The 14659-nt window shown below is 47.5% G+C and overlaps 1 protein-coding gene across 2 annotated transcripts in view; it reads left to right on the top strand.

Moving 5' to 3' along the window:
• The first annotated feature begins 3928 nt into the window (after positions 1-3928).
• NR3C2 (nuclear receptor subfamily 3 group C member 2) overlaps positions 3929-14659 on the top strand; it is a 544471-nt gene continuing 533740 nt past the window's right edge. For both annotated transcript variants that reach the window (XM_082261285.1, XM_082261286.1), the window contains exon 1: positions 3929-4463. In XM_082261285.1, the coding sequence (XP_082117411.1) occupies positions 3953-4463 (511 nt within the window). In that variant the 5' untranslated portion in view covers positions 3929-3952. The remainder of the gene's footprint in view (positions 4464-14659) is intronic.

The following is a 14659-nucleotide window of genomic DNA, read 5'->3' as shown; positions in this document are numbered from 1 at the left end:
TACATTATGACAGTAGAGTGTGACAGTATAATGTAGTATGACAGTACAGTGTGACAATGGAGTACAGTCGGACAGTACATTATGACAGTAGAGTGTGACAGTATAATGTAATATGACAGTACAGTGTGACAGTGGAGTACAGTCGGACAGTACATTATGACAGTAGAGTGTGACAGTATAATGTAATATGACAGTACAGTATGACAGTGGAGTACAGTCGGACAGTACATTATGACAGTAGAGTGTGACAGTATAATGTAATATGACAGTACAGTATGACAGTGGAGTACAGTCGGACAGTACATTATGACAGTAGAGTGTGACAGTATAACGTAGTATGACAGTACAGTGTGACAGTGGAGTACAGTCGGACAGTACATTATGACAGTAGAGTGTGACAGTATAATGTAGTATGACAGTACAGTATGACAGTGGAGTACAGTCGAACAGTACAGTATGACAGTAGATTGTGACAGTATAATGCAGTATGCCAGTAAAGTGTGACAGTGGAGTACAGTCGGACAGTACAGTATGACAGTAGATTGTGACAGTATAATGCAGTATGCCAGTAAAGTGTGACAGTGGAGTACAGTCAGACAATACAGTATGACAGTTGAGTGTGATAGTATAATGCAGTATCACAGTGGAGTACAGTCGGACAGTACATTATGACAGTAGAGTGTGACAGTATAACGTAGTATGACAGTACAGTGTGACAGTGGAGTACAGTCGGACAGTACATTATGACAGTAGAGTGTGACAGTATAATGTAGTATGACAGTACAGTATGACAGTGGAGTACAGTCGAACAGTACAGTATGACAGTAGATTGTGACAGTATAATGCAGTATGCCAGTAAAGTGTGACAGTGGAGTACAGTCGGACAGTACAGTATGACAGTAGATTGTGACAGTATAATGCAGTATGCCAGTAAAGTGTGACAGTGGAGTACAGTCAGACAATACAGTATGACAGTTGAGTGTGATAGTATAATGCAGTATCACAGTGGAGTACAGTCGGACAGTACATTATGACAGTAGAGTGTGACAGTATAACGTAGTATGACAGTACAGTGTGACAGTGGAGTACAGTCAGACAGTACATTATGACAGTAGAGTGTGACAGTATAATGTAGTATGACAGTACAGTATGACAGTGGAGTACAGTCGAACAGTACAGTATGACAGTAGATTGTGACAGTATAATGCAGTATGCCAGTAAAGTGTGACAGTGGAGTACAGTCAGACAATACAGTATGACAGTTGAGTGTGATAGTATAATGCAGTATCACAGTGGAGTACAGTCGGACAGTACATTATGACAGTAGAGTGTGACAGTATAACGTAGTATGACAGTACAGTGTGACAGTGGAGTACAGTCAGACAGTACATTATGACAGTAGAGTGTGACAGTATAATGTAGTATGACAGTACAGTATGACAGTGGAGTACAGTCGAACAGTACAGTATGACAGTAGATTGTGACAGTATAATGCAGTATGCCAGTAAAGTGTGACAGTGGAGTACAGTCGGACAGTACAGTATGACAGTAGATTGTGACAGTATAATGCAGTATGCCAGTAAAGTGTGACAGTGGAGTACAGTCAGACAATACAGTATGACAGTTGAGTGTGATAGTATAATGCAGTATCACAGTGGAGTACAGTCGGACAGTACATTATGACAGTAGAGTGTGACAGTATAACGTAGTATGACAGTACAGTGTGACAGTGGAGTACAGTCAGACAGTACATTATGACAGTAGAGTGTGACAGTATAATGTAGTATAACAGTACAGTATGACAGTGGAGTACAGTCGAACAGTACAGTATGACAGTAGATTGTGACAGTATAATGCAGTATGCCAGTAAAGTGTGACAGTGGAGTACAGTCGGACAGTACAGTATGACAGTAGATTGTGACAGTATAATGCAGTATGCCAGTAAAGTGTGACAGTGGAGTACAGTCAGACAATACAGTATGACAGTTGAGTGTGATAGTATAATGCAGTATCACAGTGGAGTACAGTCGGACAGTACATTATGACAGTAGAGTGTGACAGTATAACGTAGTATGACAGTACAGTGTGACAGTGGAGTACAGTCGGACAGTACAATTTGACAGTAGAGTGTGACAGTATAATGTAGTATGACAGTACAGTATGACAGTGGAGTACAGTCGAACAGTACAGTATGACAGTAGAGTGTGACAGTATAATGCAGTATGACAGTACAGTATGACAGTGGAGTACAGTCGGACAGTACATTATGACAGTAGAGTGTGACAGTATAATGTAGTATGACAGTACAGTATGACAGTGGAGTACAGTCGAACAGTACAGTATGACAGTAGATTGTGACAGTATAATGCAGTATGCCAGTAAAGTGTGACAGTGGAGTACAGTCGGACAGTACAGTATGACAGTAGATTGTGACAGTATAATGCAGTATGCCAGTAAAGTGTGACAGTGGAGTAAAGTCAGACAATACAGTATGACAGTTGAGTGTGATAGTATAATGCAGTATCACAGTGGAGTACAGTCGGACAGTACATTATGACAGTAGAGTGTGACAGTATAACGTAGTATGACAGTACAGTGTGACAGTGGAGTACAGTCGGACAGTACAATTTGACAGTAGAGTGTGACAGTATAATGTAGTATGACAGTACAGTATGACAGTGGAGTACAGTCGAACAGTACAGTATGACAGTAGAGTGTGACAGTATAATGCAGTATGACAGTACAGTATGACAGTGGAGTACAGTCGGACAGTACATTATGACAGTAGAGTGTGACAGTATAATGCAGTATGATAGTACAGTGTGACAGTGGAGTACAGTTGGACAGTACATTATGACAGTAGAGTGTGACAGTATAATGCAGTATGACAGTACAGTATGACAGTGGAGTACAGTCGAACAGTACAGTATGACAGTAGATTGTGACAGTATAATGCAGTATGCCAGTAAAGTGTGACAGTGGAGTACAGTCGGACAGTACAGTATGACAGTAGATTGTGACAGTATAATGCAGTATGCCAGTAAAGTGTGACAGTGGAGTAAAGTCAGACAATACAGTATGACAGTTGAGTGTGATAGTATAATGCAGTATCACAGTGGAGTACAGTCGGACAGTACATTATGACAGTAGAGTGTGACAGTATAACGTAGTATGACAGTACAGTGTGACAGTGGAGTACAGTCGGACAGTACAATTTGACAGTAGAGTGTGACAGTATAATGTAGTATGACAGTACAGTATGACAGTGGAGTACAGTCGAACAGTACAGTATGACAGTAGAGTGTGACAGTATAATGCAGTATGACAGTACAGTATGACAGTGGAGTACAGTCGGACAGTACATTATGACAGTAGAGTGTGACAGTATAATGCAGTATGATAGTACAGTGTGACAGTGGAGTACAGTTGGACAGTACATTATGACAGTAGAGTGTGACAGTATAATGCAGTATGACAGTAAAGTGTGACAGTGGAGTACGGTCAGACAATACAGTATGACAGCAGAGTGTGACAGTATAACGCAGTATGACAGTACAGTACAGTCAGACAGTACAATATGACAGTATAATGCAGTGTGACAGTACAGTACAGTATGACAGTACAGCGGAGTGTGACATTGGAGTGTAGCAGGGTGTATATGTATGTGTGCGTTGTGTCCTCTCTCTGTCTGTCTGTCTCTCCCTCTCTGTTCGTCTGTCTCCCGGTGTACAGTGGGCTCTGTCTGTGTCGGTCTGTCTGCCTGTCTCCCCGTACAGTGGGCTCTGTCTGTGTCGGTCTGTCTGCCTGTCTCCCCGTACAGTGGGCTCGGTCTGTCTGCCTGTCTCCCGGTGTACAGTGGGCAGTAGAATGCAGCCGTGTGAGCAGAGCGGCCCATATGACGGGAGTCATGTGACCTCCGATGTCACAGTGACATCACACTGGTTTCTCTTGCATGGGAACTAGACAGCTCGGTGCTCAGTGCGCTGTCAGTCATCGTCCGCTCCAATACGAGTGCTGTCCGGGTTGGTGTGTGCGGGGTGTCGGCGCTCTCCGGGAACACACGGTTCTCCTCTCCCCCTCCTCCTGTCTAGCAGAGCCGTTGTATATGAGCGCCGCTCCGGGAGGACGATGTGATCGGAGTGACAGGACGGCGGACACGGGGGATGGAAGGACGAGCCTGACTGCTGGTAGCACGGAGCCGGGGAAAAGTTTTCCAACTCTGCCAGAGGCGCCCCGGGGCGATGAGAGAAGAGTACGGGCTCTGAGCTCCCTCCATACTCCTCGGAGGCTGTGCCAGGACACCCGCTGTCACCCATCGGGGATCGGATCTGGGTCAGCGATCGGGAGGGAGATCGGGCTGTGTGTGCTGTCGGCCGATCTCGGGGTGCCCGGTCTATGTTGGAGCGGATCCGGCAGGAGGCAGAGGATCCCTGCCAACCGACTACCATGTCCTAGGAGGAGAGGTGAGTGAGCCATGGACACCGAGCAAAGTCCACACCGTGTGCATGGACACCAGACATTACCCCCCCCCCCCCCCCATTCTTCATCCCTCCCTCCCTCCACCACCCCATCATCAGACTGACCTCTGCTCTACACCTGAAGGGTTAAGTGTCACCTGTGCCCGCCCCATGCAGAGTATGTCACCTACCTGTGTGTGCCACCCACCCCCCTCCACTCTCCTATGTGTTTACTTCTCCCACCCAGACATAGACTCAGACAGGGCTGTCTCCTCTATAGGCTGCACTGCATCTCACACTACACACAATATTGGGGGGTTATTTCTACCACACTTCATCAGTAATCATCACCAAGTCCATAATAGAAGATCAACTACAAAATCCACCCACACAGCTCATCACATGTGTCATACATGACTCTGTCCTCACATCACACCCCCCATTATTAGCATTTCTATTATATAGATGTGACAGCTGTCATCTGTGTGTGTCACTAATGGGCAATCCACACTTCCCTGGACATGTATTCTATCAGTTGATTTATTGATGTATTGATGATGATGAGGAGGATGATTTCTATGGGAAGATAATTGATCTGATGGTGTGTATTGGCACTATGAAATGATGGTCCACACTGATGGGTGTAGTTCACTGGGAACTTTTCTTCCACTATTAATATAAATACCCCTTCTATTATCTACACTGGATCACCGACATGGAACTTTCCCATGATTTGACACATTCAGCTCTATTTACTAAGACAGAATCTGGAATAGCTGTGCCTGACAGCCAATCCCTTTTTAGCTTTCATGTTAAAGGCTTCATTGAAGGAGCTTAATATACAAGCTGATTGGTTGCTATGCACAGCTCTAGATTCTGGCTGCTCCAGTTTTCTGGAACCCCCCCTTGGAATCCCACCCTGTTAGTTTGCTCATGTGCTGTGTATCCTGCTATTTTTCTTAAAATACTTTGTTTCACCCCTTGTTTTCTCTCAATGCTTCTGATCTCCTGCAGCCCTTTTGCAGACAGTTCTGTCTGCAGGCAATCAAGCTAAGGCTGCATGGCATGTCTCAGGGCGGGTTTCCTGATGGTGACAACAGTGGACCATGGCTGCTGAATGTGAAGTAGAAATGGTCGCTTGTAGTCTTCACCTTCAAAAGCCCATTAGGACAATGCAGGAGAACAACTGGGAAACAGGGTTGTCACCCTATTAAAGGAAGTGCCTCAACAAGGACCATCATGGCATGGTCACCAGGTCTTTTATTAATAAACCTAGCAGATTTAAAAATATTATTAATTTTTTTTAAATGGGATTAACATGTTAAAGGAAAGGTTATTTTTTATTTTATTGTTATTTCATATTTTATTATTTTTCCATTACAAGATGACTTGTGTAGCAATTGTATATGATATATTTTTTTTTTATTTGCTATTTTTTTTCCCCACGAATGTGGAGCTACCTTTTAAAGCTTTTATGCACTTTTAGTGATTCAATTCTTGTCTTACTGAGCAAGGTGGAAGGAGGAGCGATGTACGGTAACTTACAGTAACCAGTCATTGCAGCTTATTCCCTTAAAGTGGAACTTAACTCTGATTTTAAAAACTTGTATTGCAGAAAAGACAAACTTTAGGGGGCATTTACTAAAACTGGGGCAGCTGGGCATATTAACCAATCAGCTTCCTTTCCTCCCCCAGCATGCGCAGTACAATGGACATGCTCTGCACACCTTGGTGCTGGGATGAATGAACTCCTGTGGTCACGCATGGGAGTTATGTCGTCTCAGCCAATCAAGATGGCCGGAGACCCTGAACCCAGAAGGAAATATCATTTGTAAGGGAGGAACTTTAGTTCTGCAATAGGCTACTTTCACACTGATCCGTAGCAAAAACGCGGTAAAAACGCATATGTGTTTTTGGCGTGTTTTTCCCACGTTTGCGGTGCATTTTTCATAGGACATGTGACTCAGAAACTGCATCAAAAACATACCCGTGTTTGCTTTTTCAATGCGTTTCAATGGGGAGGCGTATTGTTGTTTTTTTGTTTTTTACTGCACCAAAAATGCAGCAAGCAGGGTGTCACAAAACGCAACGGATCAGCGTGAAGCGTTCCCCAGGATTACACAGTCATGCGTTTTTGGTCCGATTTTTTTAACGCAAAAGTAGAAGAAAAACAGACGAGTGTGAAAGCAGCCTTAAAGTGGAGCTAAACCCCCCAATATCCTGGCTTCTTCCACCTTACAGTGATGCAATGCCACATCCCTGGCTGGCCACCTCTGGGTGCCAGGTTTCCAGCCTCTTGATTGGCTGCTGGTGGGAATGACATCATGCATGCACAGCTCAGTGTACAGACTGATCAGGCAGGTAAGTGTTTGTTATTCCATGTTTCTTCTGCAATAAAGAGCTGCTGGTGTGCAGTTTTGTTTTTATTAGTTAAGTTGCACTGTAAGTCTACGTTCACACTCATTCAGTCACTTTATTATTTTATTTTTCAGTATGTGTTTTATATGAGCTCCCATTGACTATGCCCAGAAAGGCATCATGCCAACAGGAGCACCTTTTACCCAGGTGTGCCCCATAGACAATAATGGGAGGCCACTTACCATATGGCTCCTGGCAGAGCTGGGAATGAGGACTGATTGTAAGGCACGAGTGTGTTGTGTGTATGGCCTGTCATTGACACACAGAGGTGTGTATGTATGACTACAGGTCGGGACCCCTAGAGCAGGGCGCCACAACTTCGTGTCATTGTCGGGCACGGAAAGGGTTATCTGCTGTGTCGCAGCAACTTAATATCAGTCATGCCACCCTCTCCATAACTGACAGGTCAGCCGAGCCAGTGAGGCGGCGGGGAGCGGTGACGGAGTGTCGGGGGGAGAGGAGCGCCTCCGGCCGGACACGTGACTTAACCCCCTGTGTACCCGCTGCTGTCAGCGAGACATAGAGGGAGGGAGGGAGGACGCGGGTCATGTGACCAGTGCCGGGCATGAGGAGAGTGTGCAACATGTGTGAGTCACTCAGCGCCGGGGACAGGTAGAGGAATGGCAGCACCGTGTACAGGTATAGGAAATGCAGCACCGTGTACAGGTATAGGAAATGCAGCACCGTGTACAGGTATACTAATGGCAGCACCGTGTACAGGTATACTAATGGCAGCACCGTGTACAGGTAGACTAATGGCAGCACCATGTACAGGTAGAGGAATGGTAGCACCATGTACAGGTAGAGGAATGGCAGCACCGTGTACAGGTAGACTAATGGCAGCACCGTGTACAGGTAGACTAATGGCAGCACCGTGTACAGGTAGACTAATGGCAGCACCATGTACAGGTAGACTAATGGCAGCACCGTGTACAGGTAGACTAATGGCAGCACCGTGTACAGGTATAGGAAATGCAGCACCATGTACAGGTAGACTAATGGCAGCACCGTGTACAGGTGGACTAATGGCAGCACCATGTACAGGTGGACTAATGGCAGCACCGTGTACAGGTGGACTAATGGCAGCACCATGTACAGGTGGACTAACGGCAGCACCGTGTACAGGTAGACTAATGGCAGCACCGTGTACAGATATAGGAAATGCAGCACCGTGTACAGGTAGACTAATGGCAGCACCGTGTACAGGTAGACTAATGGCAGCACCGTGTACAGGTGGACTAATGGCAGCACCGTGTACAGGTAGACTACTGGCAGCACTGTGTACAGGTAGACTAATGGCAGCACCGTGTACAGGTGGACTAATGGCAGCACCGTGTACAGGTAGACTAATGGCAGCACCATGTACAGGTGGACTAATGGCAGCACCGTGTACAGGTGGACTAATGGCAGCACCGTGTACAGGTGGACTAATGGCAGCACCATGTACAGGTGGACTAATGGCAGCACCGTGTACAGGTAGACTAATGGCAGCACCGTGTACAGGTAGACTAATGGCAGCACCGTGTACAGGTAGACTAATGGCAGCACCGTGTACAGGTAGACTAATGGCAGCACCGTGTACAGGTATAGGAAATGCAGCACCGTGTACAGGTAGACTAATGGCAGCACCATGTACAGGTGGACTAATGGCAGCACCGTGTACAGGTGGACTAATGGCAGCACCGTGTACAGGTGGACTAATGGCAGCACCGTGTACAGGTAGACTAATGGCAGCACCGTGTACAGGTAGACTAATGGCAGCACCGTGTACAGGTAGACTAATGGCAGCACCATGTACAGGTGGACTAATGGCAGCACCGTGTACAGGTAGACTAATGGCAGCACCGTGTACAGATATAGGAAATGCAGCACCGTGTACAGGTAGACTAATGGCAGCACCGTGTACAGGTAGACTAATGGCAGCACCATGTACAGGTGGACTAATGGCAGCACCGTGTACAGGTGGACTAATGGCAGCACCGTGTACAGGAGGACTAATGGCAGCACCATGTACAGGTGGACTAATGGCAGCACCGTGTACAGGTAGACTAATGGCAGCACCGTGTACAGGTAGACTAATGGCAGCACCGTGTACAGGTAGACTAATGGCAGCACCGTGTACAGGTAGACTAATGGCAGCACCGTGTACAGGTATAGGAAATGCAGCACCGTGTACAGGTAGACTAATGGCAGCACCATGTACAGGTGGACTAATGGCAGCACCGTGTACAGGTGGACTAATGGCAGCACCGTGTACAGGTGGACTAATGGCAGCACCATGTACAGGTGGACTAATGGCAGCACCATGTACAGGTGGACTAATGGCAGCACCGTGTACAGGTAGACTAATGGCAGCACCGTGTACAGGTAGACTAATGGCAGCACCGTGTACAGGTAGACTAATGGCAGCACCGTGTACAGGTAGACTAATGGCAGCACCGTGTACAGGTATAGGAAATGCAGCACCGTGTACAGGTGGACTAATGGCAGCACTGTGTACAGGTAGACTAATGGCAGCACCATGTACAGGTGGACTAATGGCAGCACCGTGTACAGGTAGACTAATGGCAGCACCGTGTACAGATATAGGAAATGCAGCACCGTGTACAGGTAGACTAATGGCAGCACCGTGTACAGGTGGACTAATGGCAGCACCGTGTACAGGTAGACTACTGGCAGCACCGTGTACAGGTAGACTAATGGCAGCACCGTGTACAGGTGGACTAATGGCAGCACCGTGTACAGGTAGACTAATGGCAGCACCATGTACAGGTGGACTAATGGCAGCACCGTGTACAGGTGGACTAATGGCAGCACCATGTACAGGTGGACTAATGGCAGCACCGTGTACAGGTAGACTAATGGCAGCACCGTGTACAGGTAGACTAATGGCAGCACCGTGTACAGGTAGACTAATGGCAGCACCGTGTACAGGTAGACTAATGGCAGCACCGTGTACAGGTATAGGAAATGCAGCACCGTGTACAGGTGGACTAATGGCAGCACCGTGTACAGGTAGACTAATGGCAGCACCGTGTACAGGTAGACTAATGGCAGCACCATGTACAGGTGGACTAATGGCAGCACCGTGTACAGGTGGACTAATGGCAGCACCGTGTACAGGTAGACTAATGGCAGCACCGTGTACAGGTAGACTAATGGCAGCACCATGTACAGGTGGACTAATGGCAGCACCGTGTACAGGTGGACTAATGGCAGCACCGTGTACAGGTAGACTAATGGCAGCACCGTGTACAGGTAGACTAATGGCAGCACCGTGTACAGGTGGACTAATGGCAGCACCGTGTACAGGTATAGGAAATGCAGCACCGTGTACAGGTGGACTAATGGCAGCACCGTGTACAGGTAGACTAATGGCAGCACCGTGTACAGGTAGACTAATGGCAGCACCATGTACAGGTGGACTAATGGCAGCACCGTGTACAGGTGGACTAATGGCAGCACCGTGTACAGGTAGACTAATGGCAGCACCATGTACAGGTGGACTAATGGCAGCACCGTGTACAGGTGGACTAATGGCAGCACCGTGTACAGGTAGACTAATGGCAGCACCGTGTACAGGTAGACTAATGGCAGCACCGTGTACAGGTAGACTAATGGCAGCACCGTGTACAGGTAGACTAATGGCAGCACCGTGTACAGGTATACTAATGGCAGCACCATGTACAGGTGGACTAATGGCAGCACCATGTACAGGTGGACTAATGGCAGCACCATGTACAGGTAGACTAATGGCAGCACCGTGTACAGGTAGACTAATGGCAGCACCGTGTACAGATATAGGAAATGCAGCACCGTGTACAGGTGGACTAATGGCAGCACCGTGTACAGGTATACTAATGGCAGCACCGTGTACAGGTAGACTAATGGCAGCACCGTGTACAGGTAGAGGAATGGCAGCACCATGTACAGGTAGACTAATGGCAGCACCGTGTACAGGTGGACTAATGGCAGCACCGTGTACAGGTAGAGGGATGGCAGCACCGTGTACAGGTATACTAATGGCAGCACCATGTACAGGTGGACTAATGGCAGCACCGTGTACAGGTAGACTAATGGCAGCACCGTGTACAGGTATACTAATGGCAGCACCATGTACAGGTGGACTAATGGCAGCACCGTGTACAGGTATACTAATGGCAGCACTGTGTACAGGTAGACTAATGGCAGCACCTTGTACAGGTAGACTAATGGCAGCACCGTGTACAGGTAGACTAATGGCAGCACCGTGTACAGGTATAGGAAATGCAGCACCATGTACAGGTACACTAATGGCAGCACCGTGTACAGGTATACTAATGGCAGCACCGTGTACAGGTGGACTAATGGCAGCACCGTGTACAGGTGGACTAATGGCAGCACCGTGTACAGGTGGACTAATGGCAGCACCGTGTACAGGTGGACTAATGGCAGCACCGTGTACTGGTAGAGGAATGGCAGCAGCACTGTGTACTGGTAGAGGAATGGCAGCACCGTGTACAGGTAGACTAATGGCAGCACCGTGTACAGGTGGACTAATGGCAGCACCGTGTACTGGTAGAGGAATGGCAGCAGCACTGTGTACTGGTAGAGGAATGGCAGCACCATGTACAGGTAGACTAATGGCAGCACCGTGTACAGGTAGACTAATGGCAGCACCGTGTACAGGTGGACTAATGGCAGCACTGTGTACAGGTATACTAATGGCAGCACCGTGTACAGGTGGACTAATGGCAGCACCGTGTACAGGTAGACTAATGGCAGCACCGTGTACAGGTAGACTAATGGCATCACCGTGTACAGGTAGACTAATGGCATCACCGTGTACAGGTAGACTAATGGCATCACTGTGTACAGGTAGAGGAATGGCAGCACCGTGTACAGGTATACTAATGGCAGCACCGTGTACAGGTACACTAATGGCAGCACAGTGTACAGGTAGAGGAATGGCAGCACCGTGTACAGGTAGACTAATGGCAGCACCGTGTACAGGTGGACTAATGGCAGCACCGTGTACAGGTATACTAATGGCAGCACCATGTACAGGTGGACTAATGGCAGCACCGTGTACAGGTATACTAATGGCAGCACCGTGTACAGGTAGACTAATGGCAGCACCGTGTACAGGTAGACTAATGGCAGCACAGTGTACAGGTATAGGAAATGCAGCACCATGTACAGGTACACTAATGGCAGCACCGTGTACAGGTATACTAATGGCAGCACCGTGTACAGGTAGACTAATGGCAGCACTGTGTACAGGTATAGGAAATGCAGCACCATGTACAGGTAAACTAATGGCAGCACCATGTACAGGTAGACTAATGGCAGCACCGTGTAGAGGTAGACTAATGGCAGCCCCGTGTACAGGTGGACTAATGGCAGCACCGTGTACAGGTACACTAATGGCAGCACCGTGTACAGGTGGACTAATGGCAGCACCGTGTACAGGTGGACTAATGGCAGCACCGTGTACAGGTGGACTAATGGCAGCACCGTGTACTGGTAGAGGAATGGCAGCACCATGTACAGGTAGACTAATGGCAGCACCGTGTACAGGTAGACTAATGGCAGCACCGTGTACAGGTGGACTAATGGCAGCACCGTGTACAGGTGGACTAATGGCAGCACCGTGTACTGGTAGAGGAATGGCAGCACCGTGTACAGGTAGACTAATGGCAGCACCGTGTACAGGTGGACTAATGGCAGCACCGTGTACAGGTATAGGAAATGCAGCACCGTGTACAGGTAGACTAATGGCAGCACCGTGTACAGGTGGACTAATGGCAGCACCGTGTACTGGTAGAGGAATGGCAGCAGCACTGTGTACTGGTAGAGGAATGGCAGCACCATGTACAGGTAGACTAATGGCAGCACCGTGTACAGGTAGACCAATGGCAGCACCGTGTACAGGTATACTAATGGCAGCACCGTGTACAGGTGGACTAATGGCAGCACCGTGTACAGGTGGACTAATGGCAGCACCGTGTACAGGTGGACTAATGGCAGCACCGTGTACAGGTGGACTAATGGCAGCACCATGTACAGGTGGACTAATGGCAGCACTGTGTACTGGTAGAGGAATGGCAGCAGCACTGTACTGGTAGAGGAATGGCAGCAGCACTGTGTACTGGTAGAAGAATGGCAGCACCGTGTACAGGTGGGCTAATGGCAGCACCGTGTACAGGTGGACTAATGGCAGCACCGTGTACAGGTGGACTAATGGCAGCACCGTGTACTGGTAGAGGAATGGCAGCAGCACTGTACTGGTAGAGGAATGGCAGCAGCACTGTGTACTGGTAGAGGAATGGCAGCACCATGTACAGGTAGACTAATGGCAGCACCGTGTACAGGTAGACCAATGGCAGTACTGTGGAATGGTAGACCCATTGCAACACCATGGATTGTTAGACCAATGGCAGCACTATGGACTGGTAGATCTATTGCGACTGGTAGACCACTGGTAGCACTGCAAAATGATAGACCAATGGCAGCACTGTGGACTGGTAGACCAATGGTAGTACTGCTCTGTCTATGGCACTGTGCCTATTACCCCTGGAGGATGTAGTAAAGCATGGGGCATCCTGCTTAGGGGGAATTCATGCAGGTAGGGAGCAGGTGCAAATGTCAGAGCTCTTTGATGAATCTCTAGGCCAGGGCCCGCTGCCTCATAATACGTAGAACTTCTTTCTTCTGCCTGTAATTTGTATGGTGAAAAGAAACATACAGGACAGGAAATAATGAACAGAATTCTAAACAAAGTATCTATCTATAAAGCATATATAGAGGATTGAACATTTGGAAACATGAAACTGTGAGTGGCGGTTCACACTGGTGTGATGCGGGAACCCTGCGAATCCACTGCGGGTTTCCACATCGCACCCGACTCGCAGGCAGCTCACACTGCCATATGCGAACTGCTGGGAGTGTCAATACAAAGTTAATGACACCCCCAGATTAGTTTGCATATAGCAGTGCAAACTGTCAGGTCAGACAGGAATGGGATCGCATAGCTGTGAACACCCATGTGATCTGATTCTGGTGCGGACTCACTTTGGTCCGAATGCGATGCAAATTCAGCCAGGCAATAAGTATGGCTAAATTTGCATCGCACAGTGTGGTGCGAATCACATGCGATGTCTGACATCGCTATAGTGTGATCCGGCACTAAAAGAAACAAGCTTTCCATATTGCCATTTTTCTTAAATCCTGAGGGTGATGTAGAACTGTTTAGTTTCAGGGACCATTTCCATTTGTGCAGTGTGTGACGTGTTAAAATGTCTTGCATTTAGGCAGCCCATTGAAAACAATAGGCTTCTTATGCAACAAAAATGTTTTAAGTATCAGACATATCATTTTTACAACATTGCACTATGGTGTGTTGCAGCACATTTGTGATAGCTCATTCATTAGACAATACGGGGAGGATTTACTAAGGGCAAATTGACTTTGCACTTTTGCAAAGTGCAGTTGCCCCAAAGCTCTGCTGACTTCCATCATCCAATCATCTGCAAGCAAAAATGCTGTTTTTGTTTTTTTTCTTTGCATGTGATTGGGTATTCTTTGTAAAGTGAAGCCTTACCTCATTTACTAAGCTCTGGAGCAACTGCAAAGTGCACAGTCTTTTTGCCTTTAGTAAATACACTCCAGTATTTCTACCTGTGGTGGTCTAGGTCCCAGTTAAAGCTGCTGCTTGTTACATGAATTTGAGGACATGGATTTGAAATTCTCCAGAAGAGAGAAGTAAAGATTTGTTGTACATGTTCTAAAATGGTTGGGGTGAA

The sequence above is a fragment of the Pelophylax lessonae genome (assembly GCF_965119305.1).
Source record: "Pelophylax lessonae genome assembly, chromosome: 1".
NCBI classification, from domain to species: Eukaryota; Metazoa; Chordata; class Amphibia; order Anura; family Ranidae; genus Pelophylax; species Pelophylax lessonae.
The sequence above is the reverse complement of the archived record's forward strand: the minus strand, read 5'-3'. Positions and strand labels throughout refer to the sequence as shown.